The sequence below is a fragment of the Dryobates pubescens genome, chromosome Z (assembly GCF_014839835.1).
Source record: "Dryobates pubescens isolate bDryPub1 chromosome Z, bDryPub1.pri, whole genome shotgun sequence".
Classification (NCBI taxonomy): Eukaryota; Metazoa; Chordata; class Aves; order Piciformes; family Picidae; genus Dryobates; species Dryobates pubescens.
In genome coordinates this window covers 91,359,295-91,379,843 of record NC_071657.1, presented here as the reverse complement: position 1 = coordinate 91,379,843, position 20,549 = coordinate 91,359,295, and the positions used below count along the sequence as shown (strand labels likewise).

Below are 20,549 nucleotides of genomic sequence, written 5' to 3'. Positions count from 1 at the left end.
TCCAATGGGCAATCACTCTCTCTGTGTAAAACTTCCTCCTAACCTCCAGCCTAAACCTTCCCTGGCGCAGCCTGAGACTGTGTCCTCTTGTTCTGGTACTGGTTGCCTGGGAGAAGAGACCAACCTCTGCCTAACTACAGCCCCCCTTCAGGTAGTTGTAGAGAGCAATAAGGTCACCCCTGAGTCTCCTCCTCTCCAGGCTAAGCAACCCCAGCTCCCTCAGTCTCTCCTCATAGGAATTGTGTTCCAAACCCCTCACCAACTTCGTTGCCCTCCAGCAAGTCAACATCCTTCCTAAACTGAGGAGCCCAGAACTGGACACAGGACTCGAGGTGTGGCCTAACCAGTGCAGTGTACAAGGGCAGAATGACCTCCCTGCTCCTGCTGGCCACACTGTTCCTGATGCAGGCCAGGATGCCATTGGCCCTCCTGGCTGCCTGGGCACACTGCAGGCTCATGTTCAGCCTACCATCAACCAGTACAGTACCCCCAGGTCCCTCTCTACCTGGCTGCTCTCCAGCTACTCTGACCCCAGCTTGTAGCTCTGCATGGGGTTGCTGTGGCCAGTGTGCAGAACCCGGCACTTGGATGTGTTAAATCTCATGCCGTTGGACTCTGCCCATCTGCCCAGCCTGTCGAGGTCCCTCTGCAGAGCCTCTCTACCCTCCAGCAGATCAACTCCTGCCCCCAGCTTCGTTTCATCAGCAAATTTACTGATGATGGACTCGATGCCCTCATCCAGATCATCAATAAAGATGCTGAAGAGCATGGGGCCCAGCACTGATCCCTGGGACACACCACTGGTCACTGGCCGCCAGCTGGATGTGGCACCATTCACCACCACTCTCTGGGCTTGGCCCTCCAGCCAGCTCCTAACCCAATGCAGTATGCTCCCATCCAAGCCATGGGCTGACAGCTTGGCCAGGAGTTTGCTATGGGGGATGGTGTCAAAGGCCTTTTGCAGTGTAACTTGATCTCATTTTTGAGGTGAGCCCTTCTTGGAGCAAGGGGTTAAAGTAGAACTAGATGATTTCCAGGAGTCTCTTCAGACATCTTTCACTGTGCTTGTGTTAACTGCATTATGAATTAAAAGTTTGGATTTATTATTGATCTCTTCAAATGCTAAAAGCTGTGGATAATGAAAGCTCCCAGAAGAATCCTTCTTGTCACATCTTTCTACAACATTTGCACGTGAAATAGAGCAGATACATCAGTAAGAGCTCCGTGTGTGATGACAAATTCTAGGCTTCTGTAACTACCTAAAAGTTTATTTGAACTCTAGTATCTCAAGATCAACAAACCAAAAGTTATTTGTAGACATGTTCTCCAAAATCCAACATCTAGTTTGTGTGCACAGTACAGTACAAGCCCATCAGTGTTTTGCATGTTTCCATTGTGGCAAAAATACGAAAAAAAATTTGAAGTGAGGAAAAGTACAAATAACAAAGATACAACATCTTGTTTATGTCAGATTTTTCAGACATTCCATATACTGACTGGTGTGGACAGACCATACACAATCACTTAGATGTGCATTCCTCCAAATTTTCTGGAATTTCAGGCTGTAGCGATGCTGTATCCCATGGTTCAGCTAGCAGCACCAAGAGCACAGAGCTCGTACTAGGTAAGCTTGAAAGACTGGTCATATTAGGCTGTAACTCTTAAAGTAGTGTTTATGTGTTGTGGAAAAATACTTCATTTATATATACTGCAATAAATTGATGCTTATTATATTTAAGAAATAGGAAAATTACTGCATTTCTGTCACAACAAAGACATTTGTGTTTAAGTTTGTGCTTTACATTTTGAATTACTGTGATTTCTTACGAAGTAGCTGGTTGCTAACTTGTCCGGCATCTAACAAAAACAGAGCAGTTAATCACTTGCCTAGTTTGCAGCATCATTTGTTGATAGAGCCAGCAGTGCAGTTGAATCTTACATGTTTTACCTTTTATGAAATTCTACCTGTAACTGAAGGAGAGAAGCTGGGCAGAATCTGGTTGGATGTGTTAAAATACTGTTTTGTTACTTTGACCTATTGTATGCCTTAATTACACTCATGCCAGTAGAAAATGAGCAATTGAGAGGTGACACATGTGCCTTCTGATAGACTATGTAACTTTGCTGTATAAAGTAAAACATCTTCACCTGCTTACATCTTGTCCTGAAAGCACTGCATGAGGCAAACCCTACTGTTTAATTTGGTTTTCCAGGAGTAAAATCAATCCCAGATGATACACCAGTGTGCAGAATACTTCTGCGGAAAGAAGTCTTACGTTTAGTAATCAATTTGAGTAGTTCGGTAGGAACTAAAGGTCATGAAACTGGACTCCTAACGTAAGTTCAATCCATTTCAGATGCTTCAGCAACATTATCTCTGGAGTGCATTTTTTCAAAAAATTGAAAATCAGATATGATTGAGTGGTTGAACACAGCATAAAATCTGAACCTAGAATTGTTATTTTAATATGTCTCCTCTGTCTTACCTTCTTACTCTTTCCCAGTCTTTTTAGAATCAGCAATTCTGTTATTGTGATGCTCTGTTAAGTACCCAGTATGTTATTGTCCTGGATTGGGCTAGGATAGAAAGTCAGTTTTCATCACAAGAGGTTGGGAGGGGCTGCAGGACAGATAGCCAGCTGAAGCAGCCAGTGGGGTATTCTGTACCATGCAGCTTCATGCCTGCTATACAAATGATCCCTCAGTGGGCTTTTGGTGCTCAGGCGGTGAAGTTGTTGCATTCTATATTACAGATCTTTTATATATTACTTTCTTTACTGTTGCTGTTGTTCACCTGTTCTTTTGTATTAGAGTTCTGCATTTTAATCCAAGTTTCTCCTTCCTGTATTGGGAGCAGAAGGTGGAGCAGGCAGTTGTGTGAGCAGCTCTGTGGGTCTTGGCTGCAGTTGGGCTTAAAACCACAACAATCATGCATCTTCAGAGAATAAACTACAATTCTTTATTTGTGGCAAGTAACATATCAGATAAGCAGAATAACAAACAAAGTAACTTCTTGAGAAATATAGATCTTCTCTGAGCAAGAATACAAGTGCTGGAATGAATTTGTAGGGGGAAAAATCAGTATTTAAAATAGAAGAATACAAATCCAGGGACCAAATATTGTAGTGAAACCTTTTGGTGTCTGAGCCGGTAACACCAGAAGCTGACACAGAGCAACTGAAACAAAATGCAGAAATGCTCAGAAATTTATTATTTTTTAGTTTGCTCTTCCATAATTTTTATTACTGTTGTAGCTTGAGAATGATGACAAAACCTCATAGAAAAATTTCATAAAATGTGATGTCAATCTGTTCAACAGTTAAAACATTTTGGTTTTTTCTGGTTTTCAGAATTAAGGAGAAGTATCCCCAGGCATTTGATGACATATGCCTTTACTCTGAGGTGTCCTACTTGCTAGCACATTGTACGTTTCGACTTCCATCTCGAAGGTTCATTCAAGAGCTGTTTCAAGATGTGCAGTTCTTACAAGTGAGTGGAGAGTTCAGATGCACTGTGCACCAAAATGTGCCAGCTGAGTGCATGTTTCATGTTCTGAATGAAAGATGCTTTCAGATGTGTTTATGATGTCTCTGTAGTAAAGTCTAAAAATATTAGCTCTTTTTTTTTTCTTTCAGATGCACGAAGAAGCAGAGGCTATCTTAGCAATGCCAACAAAACAGCCAGTAATTGATACATCAGCTGAATCCTGACCTCTGTCTTGTGTAGTGCATTACATACAGACTTTATGCCATCCTCAGACAACCTCTGACTGACTGGATAAAAAAGCTTGGAGCATCATCTTTAGACCGTTCCAGAAATTACTGGTACCTGAAGACTGAACTGAAAACTTTTTTTCTGTCCCAATCTTTTGGGCCATTTGGGGATTAACTAAACATTACCGTAGTTTTAATAATTGTAATTACCAGTATATGCAAGAGCCAAGCACTGAACATCTCCACAATTTTCCATTTCATTTTCTACCATAAAGTGAAAAAACACGGGACAACATGCACAGACATCTTTTTTTGATGGACTTCCAATTCTGTTCCAGAGAAGCAGAACAATGCCTTGCTCTTTCAACTCTGGATACTGGGAATCGGAGTGATGAGGATGCATTTCATTGCCAGCAATGGGGAGTCGTGCTGTAATGGCAGATATATGGGGATTAATGTTAGCCTTTCTCTGTTGTTTGTTTGGTTTTTTTTTTTGTACTGTTTATAACACTACTTGAGGGTTTGTAACTTCAGATAGAAAGAAAAGCCTTTGTGAATCTGAGGTTTCCTTTAAGTTATTTTGATATTGCTATAGTTGTAAGTCATTTATTAGCAGTCTCTTCATTACATTTACATACATGTGTTGTGTCAGAACCAGTTAAGGATTTTCACTACAGTTTGATTCTAAAAATAACCAATCATTTAAACTTAAAATTTTGAAATTTGATTGTGTTCCCTGAATGATATGCATGTGTTTGCAGTTTCTACACTCATATAGTGCTGTTATAGTACAAATGTTGGTCTTACTCTTAACTAAAATCCTTTAAAAAGCATGATTCATATCAGATAAATGAATAATGTGTGAACTAAACTTGAAGACTTTAATCATTGCTGCTTTTGCAAGAAACATAATGTGTGTTTTCCAAGTTCCGTGGAAACAACCTTTCATGAAAACAAAGGTTTATTTGAACTTTCAATGGATGAGTAATCAAGCATCAGATAGTACTAATAATTGTAGTGAAAAGCCTTAAGTAAAATTTTGGAGCAGCAGTGCTTATGATTTGATACAATATTTAAGACTTGTTGCAAAAGTTAAATGATAAAATGACTGTTAATGACTGAAATAGTTGCCTCTATCATGTTACTAGTGAGGTTTCTAGGTTAATGAGTGCAAGCTTAGGGTAAGAATCCACATCACTTTTGTCATGGATATAAAAATCAGAAACCTTTATACAAAGGTAATATAAATATATGCAAATGTGTATATACAGTAGCATGGCCACCTTTGCTAGAATGCCTGTAACAGAAGGGATTACCCTTTGATTTTCATATAGGTGAATAATTCAGCTGGACTGTACTAAGTAGAACATATTTTTATCCATTCACTTCTACCATTTTTTATAACTGTCAGATTAATACTTAAGTGAAGATAAGTGGAATTTATCCTGATGCTCAAAACCCTATTCATACTAGCTATGCTACTGGAGATTTCAATAAGTAGTCCTGTGAACAGTAAAACACAATTGCTAGTGAAATGATGTATTTCTTTGTTCTTGTCAGAATTTTAATCTTGCCACATAAGCACTGCTTTGCAGCTATCACTTCACTGAGTTTTTGTGTGCACTGCATACTGTCAGAGTCTGGTAAAGCAGATTTTAAGTTGCTGCTCACAGGCAAATTCAGTTCATAAAGTTACCTTTTCATGAGTTCTCACTGAAAGAAGGAGCAAAAAAGAAACCAATTCCACACTTTCATGACACAAATAATGTATGTGTGTGTCAAGGCATGTTTGAAATGCTCTGAAAACATGCCACACCAGTAACTATTGGACTTCTCTGGTCATAAGGAATAAATACTTCTGTAAAACCAAAATGTCAATCACAGTAGACCAAATAGTGGTATAAACTCCAAAGGAAATAATGTAGTTTTCCCCAGAATGGGGCTAGCATATCTTATACCGTAGTTTCAAACACTACCTCAGTTAGGCTAGAATATAAGATTTGTTCTAATAGCTAGATGGGGGTTACACCAAACAACTCCATGTTATTTTTCTGCAGTTAAAGCAAAATAAACAAGTTTTGTCACCTGTATTTAAAATAGCTTTGTTCATTTGTTACCAGTTTAACCCGTAGCACCTAATGCAGAAAGCGCCATAGGGAGGCCTCTGGTTGTAAAGAGGTAAGCAAAAGCAGTGTCATTTTTTGTGTTAAGGAATCTCCCTCTTGAATTGCTTTTATGTTCTGAAGTACTTGCCTCTGTGGGGATCCGTAACAACAGAAACTTGATGTACAAATTACAGCTGCAAATTGTTCCAAAACACAATGGATTTTTATTTTCATTTTTCTTACAGCGTGTGGGTGTCAGTAGATTTCAGGATGTAAAGTCTGTACTGTACATAACACAACATTTCTGGAAATAATTTGCTTACTTACATTAAGCTTAGATTACTGTTTCATTTTAATTGGCAAATGAAGTGAACTGTTAGTGAAGGAGTTTGATACTGACCTAGTTATAAACTGTGAATTTCTGATTCTATAGATTTCTTTCTTAAAAGTACATCCCTTTCAAAGTTCTTACTTGGGGGTTTTAGTCGTTTCACAATAAATCTTAAAACAGTAGTAAATAAAAATAGTGCTCCTATTAACCCTAATAAAGAATACTTCTAGTGGAAATGCTTGCAAGGGAAGCTGACAGACCACCCACTTCGTATTTATTCGATCTGAAAGGTAAATGGTAAAGCACATAGTGTTCACTTGTGCTGTATGCAAACACAATTTGGTTGCGGCAGCAGAGCAAACTCTCTGGTGATTCAGTATGCCAACACAAAAAAAACCAGCTCTGAGGCAAAAACCTTTAGGGAAAGGAGTGGCTGGCTGTGAAACCAATCCCATTTAGTCTACTACATTAGCTGGCTGATTGTCTTGGTCAGCTTTTGCAGTCAGTGAAAAGGCTATAAGGCTTCCTGTTACTTCTCTGAGGGCATGTTTCCCTCCTCTGATGCACTGGAGGAGGATAAAGCTGGTTGCTGTGAGTGTGGAGACAAAAACATTTTCAGCCATCAAATTCAAAGATGCAGAATGGTCTTGGACATCACTTGGAGATGGAGATACTCAGCCTTTGAGATGCTTAACTTGTATGTTGGGCCCCTGTAATATGCTTGAAACAGGAGTTTTTCCCTCATCCAACAACTCTTACTTGACCCTGACATATGTACCCTAAGTGTGCTGTCATTGGATTTTGTTGTGTCATTTTTTCCCCAGACAACAGGAAATCGTGAAGTATTTGGTTGTTTAGGGTGCAGTTTGTCCCACTGAGGTTAGCTGACCCTATTAAACATTTTTATAGAATTACAAAATTGCTAGGGTTGGAAGGGACTTGGAGGATCATCCAATTCCAACTCCCCCACCATGGGCAGGGACTTCTCAGGTTGCCCAGAGCCACATCCAGCCTGGCCATAAAAACCCATGGGATGGAGCCTCAGTTAAAATGACAAAAAGATGAACAGGATTCTGGTTTGAAATGTACATGGTGGTCTTGAATGACAGTTGTAGTTTTCAGTGAAAAACTGGCAAAACCTATTGCAGCTTTACTAGGCACCTGAAGAGAAAGGCAGCTATTTGAGAAATACATATTAATCAAAGCCTTGTGATAAATGAAAGACTTGCTGCTGCTTAATTTGTGTCCTGGTCTTCATATTTGGCTCTTTGAACTACAGGAAGTTGGTGTTACCATGTCAGTGAACATGAGCTCAAGCTGAGCAGTCACAGTAGAAGGATGCTTTCCAGGCTTCCAAGTGTCTCCAAGGTTTCTGCTTGCTTCCTAGCAGGGCAGCACAGAAGTCCTGTTGCTCAGAGCTTCGCTGGAGCCACCCGAATGCAGGTCCTGTAGCTTTCAATTTATACTCCTATTATGTGCTTATTAAAGGTATACTAGACAAGAGTAAAATCTGGAAACTGTAAAAGATCATTGGGAACATACTACAAACCATATTTGTATTTTGCTAGAAACCACCCATCTCCCTACAACTGTGTTTAACCCCTGGTTCCAGTTCACTGGATAGTTTTGTTTTCAGCAGATGTGTATGTTCAGTAAAGAATGTGGATTTTCCATGGACTATTTTTGTAACATAGATGGACAGCAAATGCCACAGCATGCAGAAATTGCACATTTTGCTTGAGTTGCTTTGTAAAAATACACTATTTTATTTGAGAAATAAAATTTATGCCAAAAAGTGTAACATGCCATTTGCCACTCAATAGGATGTTTCAGCACAAAATGCAGTATCTGAAGGGCAGGGTGGGCAAGGCAGACATCTTGTGGAGTTAACTGATAAATTGCTCAAATGCTGGGCTGTCAGCATCCCTAAAACCACATTACAAGAGGTGATCTAAATCAATCATTCAGGGGAAGGAAGAGATTAAGGAAAATCACAAGACTTCTTCCTGTCCCATGCAGTCCTTTTTTTTTTTTTAATTTTATTTAGTTATACGCTGCTACGAATTGGGAGGTTCAAGTGTTTGTAGGTCACCAAACAGACACTGAAATCTTGATTTAGTATACCTGTAACATAGAAAGAAAAAGTATTTATATTTTCCATAAGACTATTGCATTAAGCTGTGTATAATTTAAACAGAGGCTTGTCCCAAAATGGTATTGCCCACCTTGACTTCCCCCCCCCCCCTTTATTTTTGTGGTGGGTTTGTATTTTTTTTGCTTTGGTTTTTTTTGGTATAGCGTGTACAGTTCATGTAAATGGGCATTAAAAGCCTCCTGAACCATAATCTTATCAAAGGGATGCATTGTTAATAAAATGTACTTAAACTTCTTATACTTGTTCTGGTCGTGTATGTACTTCTGAGCACTAGGAAAAGGGTTGGATTTTTATTTACATTCATAAGTTACTAATTAAGGAGAACAACCTGCAGCTTTCCAAATAAACATTTGCAAAACTATTTTACATTGCTACTTTGTAAAATGCCCTATGAACATAGAAGGGGACTCCTTAATAGGTTGTACAGAGTATTTTTATTTTTAAACTTAGCAAACCAATACTGAGAATTAATAATTTTCCATTAGGAAATAGTTTTAGAATTTCAGCAACAGCTGTTAAAAGTTGAATTCCAAACAAAAATACAACAGTTCACAGTCTTGAACTCATTCATTACTATTAATGCAAGACATAATACAAAATTATACATGCCTCTCCACCCATGCAAACGTAGTTTTGTAATCTCTAGTTCTAGTTGTAGTGCCTGGACTGTATCCTTTGACAGTCACGAAGGCATTATCCCCCTGGCTGTGCCATTCTAAGCACAGGTGATTTCATGAAACACAACACATCAGGGCCAGCAAGCAGGAAGGTTTATAGGTAGAAGCGAACTTACTGCTACCTTGCCAAGCAAGCTGGTGTAGTGTTTCCTTGCTTCCAAATAATGCATTATCATCAGTGCAAGATCTCTCTCTCCAGGAAATACCAAGAGAGCTGAGGTGGTAACAGGCTACAGCATGCACAACTGGCTATCTCACCCCCACCCACCAACATCTCTTCCTGGGCTGAATTAGGGGACCCACTCCCCCAGTGGACAGCAGCTTCTTCAAAAGTAGGAATTTTTTTTAGTCACAGCTCTCCTTTGGCACAAGGAAGTGCTGAATTTTGAAATTTAAAAAATAGCCTGACTTCAGAAATTCCTTAGATACTTAAATCCTTGATTTAGGATACCTTTCAAAACAGTTTTAAATAAACAGGCCTGTTTTCAAAATGCACAGGTGGGAAGTTGTATTTTCGTAGTGGCAAAGCAGCTTCTTTATCTTTCTTGAACATTTTTTCTAGCAATGGAGATTTTAAAACTACATTAAGTACAAACAATGTGAGGAAATGTGTTAGAGAAAGAAGTACTCTCAGTTGGAATGGTACTGTGGTATCAAAAAATTTCTTTGGGATGTTTCCACTGAATACCAACACCCTCCTCTCTTCTCTGTACTTTGTCAAAGTGCAGTCGATAGCCACGCTTCCTTACTAGAATGAAGGATCATACTAACATTTTTTACTGTTTCCCAAATAAATCTGTATGACCTACACATGGCCACCGCACAGAGCTACTACTGCATACCTCTAACACAAAAGTGCAAGTTTGTGGCACCTCACTTATGCCAGCCTTAGGCCTTCTCCCTCTGCACTCAGTGCTTGTCTTGTCCAAAGTCTACATAAGGTGGTGTTGGTTTTCCTGTTACAACGCAGCTCATGGACATTATAGCAATACCAATAAGCAATGCTATAAAACCCTGATGTGGTTCAGTATCAAAACTCATTTCTGTCTGTAGCTGCTTAGTTTTGAGGAAGCTGTGTTTTTAGATAAACGCAAGGAAGATGAGTAACAACATTAACAAATTAGCTGAAGATCCAATCATGAAAAACACTTTTTATTCCCTTTTCAGGACTGCTTATTTTGTGCTCTTAAGTTGTATTCTTTTATTTGTGAAAGATTTCATAAAGCATTACAACTGCACTAAACCAAAGGGTTCCTTGTGCACCAAAGAGGTTAATCTGGTGAGACTTTCTGCTTCATTGTAAATGTACAATTTTAATTCAAATGGAAAACTAAATTCACCACTGCTAACTGTAGAGATTCTGAGCGGTACAGAAAAATAAGTACAAAAGTAAAGTTGGGAAATCTTGCTGACATGCAGTCTGAGTATGACATTCCTCACAAATGGGACACATACACCTCTGCATCTGACTCTTGTGTCTGCTTATCTGGTTGTGTGGAGCTTGCTACATAATAAGTGCAGCCGTTAATGCTGAAAGAAGCTAAGTCTGTGTGCACGCAGAAGGACAGAGGTATCACCACTGTAAACAGCTGTCCTGACAGAAAAACAGTTCATTTCTACTTGACTACCCACATTTTTTTTAAGAGGGCTTTGGTTAGGATTTTAAAGGGTCATTCTTCTAGGCAGAGAAAGCAGAAGTGTGAGGAGCCCCAGTTAGAAATGGGAGTGGCAGCCCACAACAGTGGTTTGTATTGTAACAATCTGGTTTCCGTAGTCTCCCCTACCAAGTGTAGTTAGAAGGCAGGTGAAGATTTTGGTGCTCAAATCAAATTCACTCCTTGAGTACCACAACTGCTAGTTTAACTTATTCCTCTACTTTCTGAATAAGATTTTAATCTCTGCAAAATATGGTAGTTCTTTGCAATCAGGCTATGAGGCACTGCTGTGACCTAACCTTCTATACACTACAGGCCACAAAACAGCTTGCAAATCCTATATAATGCCCATAAGTTGTGATGAAACCATAGGATGCATCATTGCTGTGCACAAGTCAGGATTTTGAAACTATCCCTGAAGCAAGAGCTTTGCACTTTTAGAAGAAGTAAAGCAGCTGGGTTTGTGAAAGTCTTCATCAAAAGAAATTGTGGGCTTGGAAATTCTTACTTATATTGTGTAACCAAGCACTGGTTGGACATGGTGAGAGAAAGCACATCAAAGCCTCCTCCCTAGGCAGTGCACATCTGTTTGTGAAATATATCTTGGACTGCTCTTTCTGCCAGCTGTTTCTCTGGGTGTTGAGACAGCATCTTCATTTAAAATATCAAAGTAGTGGTGTGGCTGGTACAAAACTTCTGACAGTCCCAACATGCTTACTTCTAGTGTCTCCAGTATTTGATAGGGATCAGATTCACCTGCAAGATGAGAAGAATAAGCAAAATTTTCGAACCAGGTATGGGTCTGAGGTGTAGATGTGGATGTAAAATCTCTCTCTTCATTTTCTTTATGGTAAACCCAGGAAGAATTGTGGCCATTAGTCTTATCTTCTTTTGGTGTTGAAGGCAGCTGGTTCCATAGATTTAATTTCTGGACTTCAGCCTTATTGTCCATTGTTAGCATGTCAGGAATACAGTCACTTATTTTCAGTACTTTCTCAGAACCAATCTACAGGAGAATGATTTTTTAAAAAGAGTAAAAGAAAGGGAGTTATTAGTGCAAGTACTTCTGATACCATCTTACAAATGTCTCTCTCTGGGTTTTTCAAATAAAGGATCTGTTTGAAGGAAAGCATACACAGAATGTAAAATGGAAACTGTATTTTATGTGGAATTTGTCAGAGAATTTACTTACTTTTAAAGTAATTTCAACATGACTACACTTGATAAAAAGGAGCCATATCCCTCTGCTTTAAAGACTTTGCTAAGTTTTTTACATAGGCAGTTTTTAGCCCAAACTTCCACTAGAAGTAGAAGGCCGCAGAACGGGCTGCTAGGTTGTACTGACTGCTCCCTCGGGTGCTAGTGGTCAGTGAACTCCAGCAACAAAAACCTGCAGCAGCTCCACATGTGCTGAAGACATGCACCTATTTTTGTGACCCACTTGAACACAGTGTGGAAGCAGGAGTTCCTGGTTTGAGGGGCCTGCAGAAGATGCTGAAGGCCTTCTACCAACCTTCACAAGAGCCAGCAAGTGCTTCACTCTGCTGCAGAGGGATGTGGGGGCCAGAGGATTGGGCAGATACAGGTCACAGGCTGCAGAGAAGTGCAGTACTGTCTGCTCTAGTGTGTTCAAACAGTGCTGAGTTTTGAACAGTAATACTGGAACAGCTGCCTACTGTACCAAAGGGTTTTGCTCTCCAGTTACACTTTCACTTTTTGCAGTAACAGACTGCTGAATATGTGACTCTGCAGCCGTTTATAAACAGCGAAAGGAGAATTTTCCACTAATTGATGACATTAAGTTATGCTAATTTGTGTATAATAAGTATCATTCATTTTTAAATGTAGCCAATATGAGAAAACATATTTTTAGAGGGCACAGTCTCAGGCTGCGTCAGGGGAGGTTTAGGCTGGAGGTTAGGAGGAAGTTTTACACAGAGAGAGTGATTGCCCATTGGAATGGGCTGCCCAAGGAGGTGGTGGGGTCACCGTTGCTGGGGGTGTTCAGGACGAGGCTTGACAGGATGCTTGGTTGCATGGTTTAGTTGATTAGGTGGTGTTGGATGATAGGTTGGACACGATGATCTCGAAGGTCTCTTCCAACCTGGTTTACTCTATTCTATTCTGAAATTATTCTTCTGAAATTTTACTAATCAAAGAATGGAAAGAAATTATAATACTTGATTTTCAGTGATCTTACCTTAAACTCTTTGAATGACAGCACTTTGCTTTTGTTAGGACTAGGTATTATAGGACAGCAGCACTCCTTCATCCTGGAAATAGGAGATCAAAACAAATGAGATGTTTGTTCTCTCATCAGAGCGTATTCTATCAGCAGAAGCCATATGTAGATGTGTACAGAAACAGCAGCAGATGATGAGCATCTCAGAAATGTCACAAGCCAAATACTTAAAATGTTTGCACAGTTGGACAGCTAAAGGGGAGAAAAATTAATAACGCCTTATGACAGTCTGGAAGCAAAAAGCTGCAGCTGTGGTTTGTGAATTATGCTGGTTACATTGCCTGTCTACAACAGAAGCATGCATTGAAACTTACCACTTCATCTTCCAGCAGCACAAAGCTGCTCCTAGTGATGGCACTATCACTAGCAGGACTAGAAGGTACAGCATGTTTGCTGTGAAAGAAAAATACTTTTAAAAATTGTTTTCAGCTTTTCACATGTTAAAATTAATGCAGCTTGAGTTTGTGGAACCAAAATCTCAAGCCCATGTGGGATACCTGCCAATAACTCAGCACTAAAACTGTGTGGTCTGTGGTTGCAAGATAGTTTGCCAGCAAGTACTGGGAATACAGCTATAAGTCTTTGGACCTTGATTATCATCAGCAAAGCTGAATTATTAGCAGATTACTTTTCATTTGCCCTCACGTTCACACCTTAACTCTAAGGATAAATTTCCAAAAGTTAAGACAATGATAACCTCACTCAACTGGTTTGGTCTTCTCTCAGATCCCCAGAGAAGATGGATTTTTACCATGAGTCACTGATAGAACACCTGTAGTTCCAGTATGGATGGAGTGTAGCAAGACAGACACTATGAAAGTGTTCATGCTGTCCAAGGATTTATTCTGACACAAGAATCTCAGTGTTTCCTCCCAGCTGTAAGACACAGTCTTGGGCTACGTTCTTCATAAACCTTCACCTCTACCCCCAGCAAATGTTTCAAAATCAGGCCACTCAGATTTGCCTTGTAAGTTTCACAACAAGTGCTGAGTGGTATTTTCTAGGGAACAGAACTACGGGCAAGTGATTTCCTGTTCTGCTTTGATGATCAAATCTGCCAAGTGAGCAAACTCCAATGCTCAAACCCACAACACCCTTTCTTATTGACTTATGAAGGAGTTACTTTGCAATGGACTTAAAGAGTAATGAGAACAAAGATCAAAATTACAAGTGTAAGAGTCCACACAGAAATGCTTGTTGGCTCACAAATCTTTAGTTTTTCCCCTAAGAAAAAAACCTGCTGAATCCAAATGCAATTCTTTGACGCATTTCAGCAAACAGGACTCACTAGTCACACAAATGTGCATATCTTAAGCTACTTCCCAGAAAGATAAAGGTCTTAAATAAGGGTATAAAATTATTTCAATTTTAAAATAAAAACAAACATACAAACAAAAAGTACTTAAAAGTATCAAAATGCTGTGTTGCTATAGACATTTCTCAACCGGATCCCTTCCCAAGTGCATGTTGCATTGAATTGTTTGTTTTCCCTTGAGAAAAGAAGTTATTCTAACCTTTTAAATCATACCATCCTTCTGACAGATGACCATTTTTCAGTCAGTACTCACAGTTTAACGGTGTATCTATGTATATAAAGTTAACAATGGGAGTTTCTCCTCCACCAGTATATGCTTTAACCACTAGCTTGTATTTTGTGTTTGACAATAGGTGTTTCACAGTGTATCTCTTCTCTTCTGGGTTTTCAATTGTGTATCTACATAGCACTGAATCATCTAAAAGAAACAGATAAGATAAAATCACAGAATGGTTGGGGTTGGAAGATCATCTAGTCCAACACACCTGCCATGGTCAGGGAACATGTCCAGAAAGACGCAACCACAACTTCTCTGGGCAACCTGTTTCAGTGCCTCCCAATCCGCAGTGTAAAACCATTTCTTCCTTATATATAATCTAAATCTACTCTCTTTTGGTGTCTTTTTGGTCTCTTTTTGGTGTCTCTTTTGGTCTCTTTCTGGCTGGAGGGCCGAGCCCAGAGAGTGGTGGTGAATGGTGCCACATCCAGCTGGCAGCCAGTCACCAGTGGTGTGCCCCAAGGATCAGTGCTGGGCCCCATGCTCTTTAACATCTTTATTGATGATCTGGATGAGGGCATCGAGTCCATCATCAGTAAATTTGCTGATGATACCAAGCTGGGGGCAGGAGTTGATCTGCTGGAGGGTAGAGAGGCTTTGCAGAGGGACCTCGACAGGCTGGACAGATGGGCAGAGTCCAACAACATGAGATTTAACACATCCAAGTGCCGGGTTCTGCACATTGGCCACAGCAACCCCATGCAGAGCTACAAGCTGGGGTCAGAGTGGCTGGAGAGCAGTCAGGCTGAGAGAGACCTGGGGGTGCTGGTTGATGGTAGACTGAACATGAGCCTGCAGTGTGCCCAGGCAGCCAGGAGGGCCAGTGGCATCCTGGCCTGCATCAGGAACAGTGTGGCCAGCAGGAGCAGGGAGGTCATTCTGCCCCTGTACACTGCACTGGTTAGGCCACACCTTGAGTACTGTGTCCAGTTCTGGGCCCCTCAGTTTAGGAAGGATGTTGACTTGCTGGAACGAGTCCAGAGAAGGGCAACAAGGTTGGTGAGGGGCTTGGAGCACAAGCCCTATGAGGAGAGATTGAGGGAGCTGGGGTTGCTTAGTCTGGAGAAGAGGAGACTCAGGGGTGACCTTATTGCTCCCTACAACTACCAGAAGGAGGGTTGTGGTGAGGCGGAGTTTGGTCTCTTCTCCCAGGCAACCAGTACCAGAACAAGAGGACACAGTCTCAGGCTGCGTCAGGGGACGTTTAGGCTGGAGGTTAGGAGGAAGTTTTACACAGAGAGAGTGATTGCCCACTGGAATGGGCTGCCTGAGGAGGTGGTGGGGTCGCTGTCGCTGGGGGTGTTCAGGGTGAGGCTTGACAGGATGCTTGGTTGTATGGTTTAGTTGATTAGGTGGTGTCGGATGATAGGTTGGACATGATGATCTCGAAGGTCTCTTCCAACCTGGTCTATTCTATTCTATTCTATTCTATTCTATTCTAATTCTAATTCTATTCTATTCTATTCTAAAATTGTTACCCCTTATTCTATAAGAACAGGCCCAGATTAAAAAAACACCCAACAACAAACAAATAAAACACTTTTTCTTACAAGCCTCCTTTAAGTATCGAAAGGTTGCAGTAAGGTCTTCCCAGAATGTTACAAATAATTTAACTCAGACCTCCAAATCACTGAAATAGCAGAGTATTTGCAACCCACCTTCTTTGTAATTTGCATTTTCTTCTTAGAAGGATGATTCATCCTGACTCATAGCTACTGGGCTGAATTCACATCTGTTCTACTGACCACAGTATTGCCTGTCCTCTGGAGACCACCTAATAACTTGCTGTCAAAAGCTGCAACTCTTTATTTTAATTTCCTTTATCAGAATGATTTGGCTTTTAACTTTTTCACCAGAATCTTGTAGCCCTTAATCTTAGGTCAAGTTCTTCGAAGACAAATCAAAGGCAAGAAATCTCTCCCTGAAAAAAACTCACTTTTGCCTGTTGTGCAACTCCCAGGTCCCAGGAAGAAAGGGCTACCTTATTTCTCCTGCTCCCACTCACAACCCTTGTCTAGTAGCCAGCTCAGACAAACTGGGAAACATCAAATCTTTCATTTAAACATTCTGGAGTCTAACTGGGATTACTTGAAAAATTGTGACAGTTCAATTGTTAATTCAGACACAAACCTCCTAAGGTTTGAAACCTTAGTTTCAAACTAAGCTTTTCATCCTGGTACCAGTCTAATAAGAAGAAGGATCAGATTTAAGACAAGACCAAAGTGGCAGAAGAAGCACGAAAAAAATAAATACATATAGCCTTAAACATGATGGAAATTATAAAGGAGCAAAGTCATCTGGAGCAGTTTCACAGAACTGTCAGGGTTGGAAGGCACCTCAAAGATCATCTTGTCCCAACCCTCCTGCCACAGGCAGGGACACTTTCCACTAGATGAGGCTGCCCAGAGGCATATCCAGCCTGGACTTAGAAACATCCATGGACGGGGCTTCCACCACCTCCTTAGGAAACCTGTGCCAGTGTTTCATCACCCTCATGGTGAAGAACTTCTTCCTAATGTGTAATCTAAATCTTCCCCCACGTACCTTGGATCCATTACCCCTAGTCCTCTATCATTATCTGACACACTAAAAAGTCTCTTACCAGCTTTCTTGTAGACCCCCTTCAGATGCTGGAAGGCTACAATAAGGTCTCCTCAGAGCCTTCTCTTCTCCAGCCTGAACAACCCCAACTGTCTCAGCCTGTTCTCATAGGAGAGGTGCTCCAGCCCTCTGATCATCCTTATGGTCCTTCTCTGCACATGCTCCAGCACATCCAGGTCCTTCCTGTAATTGAGGCTCCAGACCCGGATGCAGTACTCCAGGTGGGGTCTCACCAGAGCAGAATAGAGGGGGAGAATCACCTCCCTCAATCTGCTGGTCACACTTCTCTTGATGCAGCCCAGAATGTGATTGGCTTTCCGGGCTGCAAGTGCACATTGAGAGCTCATGTTGAGCTTCTTGTCCACCAGCACCCCCAAGTCCTTTTCTTCAGGGCTGCTCTCAAGCCAGTCCCTGACCAGCCTATATTGCTGCCCAGGATTGCCCCAACCCAGATGCAAGACCTTGCACTTGGTCTTGTTGAACCTCATGAGGTTGGCTTGTGCCCACCTCTCCAGCCTGTCAAGGTCCCTCTGGATGCCATCCCTTCCCTCCAGTGTGTCTGCTGCACCACACAGCTTGGTGTCATCAGCAAACTTGCTGAGGGTGCACTCAGTGCCACTGTCCATGTCACCAACAAGGATGTTAACAAGGCTGGTCCCAGGACTGCTCCCTGAGGGACTCCCATTTGTCACTGGCCTCCACTTGGACATGGACCCGTTGACAGCCACCCTCTGGGTGCAGCTTTCAAGCCAGTTTTTTTATCCACTGAATGGTCACAGTCTCAGGCTGCTCCAGGGGAGGTTCAGGCTAGATGTTAGGAAAAAGTTCTATACAGAAAGAGTGATTGCCCATTGGAATGGGCTGCCTGGGGAGGTGGTGGAGTCGCCATCACTGGAGGTTTTCAGGAGGAGACTTGATGGGGTGCTTGGTGCCATGGGTTAGTTGTTTAGGTGGTGTTGGATTGGTTGATGGGTTGGACGCGGTGATCTTGAAGGTCTCTTCCAACCTGGTTTATTCTATGTATTTTATGTATTCTATTCTATGTCCATCCATCACACCCACACTGCACCAGCTTGGAGACCAGGATGTCGTGAGGGACAGTGTCGAAAGCTTTGCTCAGGTCCAGGTAAATGATGTCATTTGCTCAACCTTCATCTATTAATGTTGTGACCTTGTCATAGAAGGCCACCAGGATTGTCAGGCAGGATTTGTCCTTGGTGAAGCCATGCTGATTGTATCCAATCACCTCTTTGTTATTCTTCTGCCTCAGCAGTGCCTCTAGGAAGATCTGCTCCATGATCTTACTGGGCACAGAGGTGAGACTGACTGGCCTGTAGTTCCCTGGGTCATCTCTCTTTCCTTTCTTTAAAATGAGAGTTATGTTTCTCTGTTTCCAGTCAGTGGGGACTTCACCGGACTGCCTTGACTTTTGGAATGTAATAGATGGCAGTTCAGTAACCTTGTCTGCCAGTTCCCTCAGTATCTCTGGGTGTATGCCGTAGGGTCCCATGGATTTGTACACTCTCAAGTTCAGTTTTGAGTATAAAATTTAAACATGTCTTTGTGCTACCCCAAAGCTCAGGTCTCCTGAAGGAACTCTACTGTACAGCACAGCAACACTTTCACTATAAAAGAATTTAAATGGGGAATGTAGACAATGCTCCAGTCCTAACAGAAATTAATTGTATCCCATCTGTTTCTAAAATACCCCAAGTCCTAGTAAAACTAACATGCTTCCTGTGACTGTCATCCAAGCAGACCACAAACAGATGTTTTCAAAATTCATCCAGAACTCAGACCACAAGAGACGGAAACTTGACTCCTCCTACATTACTGCCAGAACCGTTTTTCTGGACCTCACACTGGAGTTAAAAGGAGCTATGGACAGCAGGACAGGGTCTATAGATCTGTATAAATCCAGGACCCACTTCTTCTCATTAGCACCTCAGACATTAGTGAGGAATCAAACCCAGCAAGTTTTGAAATCTTTATATTGGCTAATGAGCTAATTTGCCTCTATAAGCTGAACTTTCTAAGAGGGAGGTTGCCATATGAGGAACAGCCACAAAGTTTCACTTCTATTGATAACTTTCTGAATCCCAGAGCTCAGTTACCTTGAAGAACATGTTTTTCTGATCCTTCCAAACTGCAGTCCTCTTGTATAGATGATAAATAAACATGGTAGCCTCTTACAAAACCAGGCTGTGACGCATTTGTGGGGTAAGAATCCCAAGATAGTGTTACTGTATTGAAAGTCAGTTCAATCTTTTCCACAACAGGGTCAAAGAGAGGAGCTGGAAGAAAGGAAATTCAAGTTAAACTTCTCACTTGAAAAAAAGTATGAATTTCCATGCATTGTTTCTGTTTATATCTTACTTGCATTTAAAAGCTGAACAAAGCCAAAAAACCTCCATAAAAGCTGTCAACTTCACAGAGCCTTCACACAGTCCACATTATACATGAAGCAGTGATTGTTTATCAGAGTCATTACCATAGGCTCTACCTGGTCACTACACTAGCCTGCACTTTTAAATGCCTCATTGATGATACAGAAACAACATAGGAAATACATTTTTAGCCAGCTGCAGGAGGAGGGCTGTGGAATTCTGTTCAAGACAGATTAGTTCATCAAAGACACAAACCCTAATTACGCCGCCAACTTACGTAACTCCCTGAAATAACCAGTCTTCTTCTCCAGTAAGGAGGCTCTATTAGCAACAGATCCATAGACGTGGAAGTTGTATCTCACCCCTGGAACAAAAGCAGCTAGAAAATAGTGGAATTGATTACCAAATGATACTATGGTTTGTCCTTTGTTTTTGATTTTACTGAACTGCTGTCTACAGAGACAGATACAGTTAGAAATTTTGTGTGCTATTGTGGTAGTAAAACAACTGACTACACACTAGGTGTTAAATTGCCAATGTCTTGATTTCTGACCCGTATTACCGATAAGGCAGAGCTTCTCTTTGCTTCTTTCCTGCTAAATGACTTTTAACTTCCTTACCCTTACCATCCTCCTTCAAGGTGCTACTAACAAGCTACTTGGAAGAGGTTTTTTTCTACAAACATACTGTGCTGACTTCCATGACTTAGTGGTGCTGGCACATTTGTGGTGTCTCATTCATTTACTAGGCAAGACACGATGCTATATGTCTTGGAGGAATTTAACTTGCACTGCATGGACTTCAAAATCCCATAGGATTTTTCCTAAATTCAATAAATGCCCACATGATGCAGGATTGCTGCACAGACATCAGAAAGAAAAACTGTTTGTCTCTCACCTGAGCTGATCAGAGCACTGGAAGCATTGGGCCCAAATCTCTTCCACTGCAAATCACAAGGCTGCAGTCTTGGAAAGTTACACCAATCAATGATGTAACAGTCATACATACGTCTGGGCTCCCAGGAAATTAAAATGCCGTCATCTGTACCATTAACCTGTTCTTCCTTAAGCTCTTCAGGGCCTAGGAATGAA

The 20,549-nt window shown here is 41.2% G+C and overlaps 2 protein-coding genes across 2 annotated transcripts in view; one reads left to right on the top strand and one right to left on the bottom strand.

The window, feature by feature from the left end:
• Nucleotides 1-6,536, top strand: part of RICTOR (RPTOR independent companion of MTOR complex 2) — an 81,822-nt gene extending 75,286 nt beyond the window's left edge. The window contains exons 35-38 of the mRNA XM_054177919.1: nt 1,472-1,624; nt 2,214-2,337; nt 3,351-3,489; nt 3,636-6,536. Of these exons, the coding sequence (XP_054033894.1) occupies nt 1,472-1,624; nt 2,214-2,337; nt 3,351-3,489; nt 3,636-3,710 (491 nt within the window). The 3' untranslated portion in view covers nt 3,711-6,536. The remainder of the gene's footprint in view (nt 1-1,471; nt 1,625-2,213; nt 2,338-3,350; nt 3,490-3,635) is intronic.
• Nucleotides 6,537-11,144: 4,608 nt separating this feature from the next.
• The window catches only part of LOC104299325 (oncostatin-M-specific receptor subunit beta), a 60,280-nt gene continuing 50,875 nt past the window's right edge, over nt 11,145-20,549 (bottom strand). The window contains exons 12-18 of the mRNA XM_009899483.2: nt 20,356-20,538; nt 19,736-19,837; nt 19,186-19,365; nt 14,447-14,611; nt 13,193-13,271; nt 12,837-12,909; nt 11,145-11,642 (exon numbers count right to left, since the gene is read on the bottom strand). Of these exons, the coding sequence (XP_009897785.2) occupies nt 11,193-11,642; nt 12,837-12,909; nt 13,193-13,271; nt 14,447-14,611; nt 19,186-19,365; nt 19,736-19,837; nt 20,356-20,538 (1,232 nt within the window). The 3' untranslated portion in view covers nt 11,145-11,192. The remainder of the gene's footprint in view (nt 11,643-12,836; nt 12,910-13,192; nt 13,272-14,446; nt 14,612-19,185; nt 19,366-19,735; nt 19,838-20,355; nt 20,539-20,549) is intronic.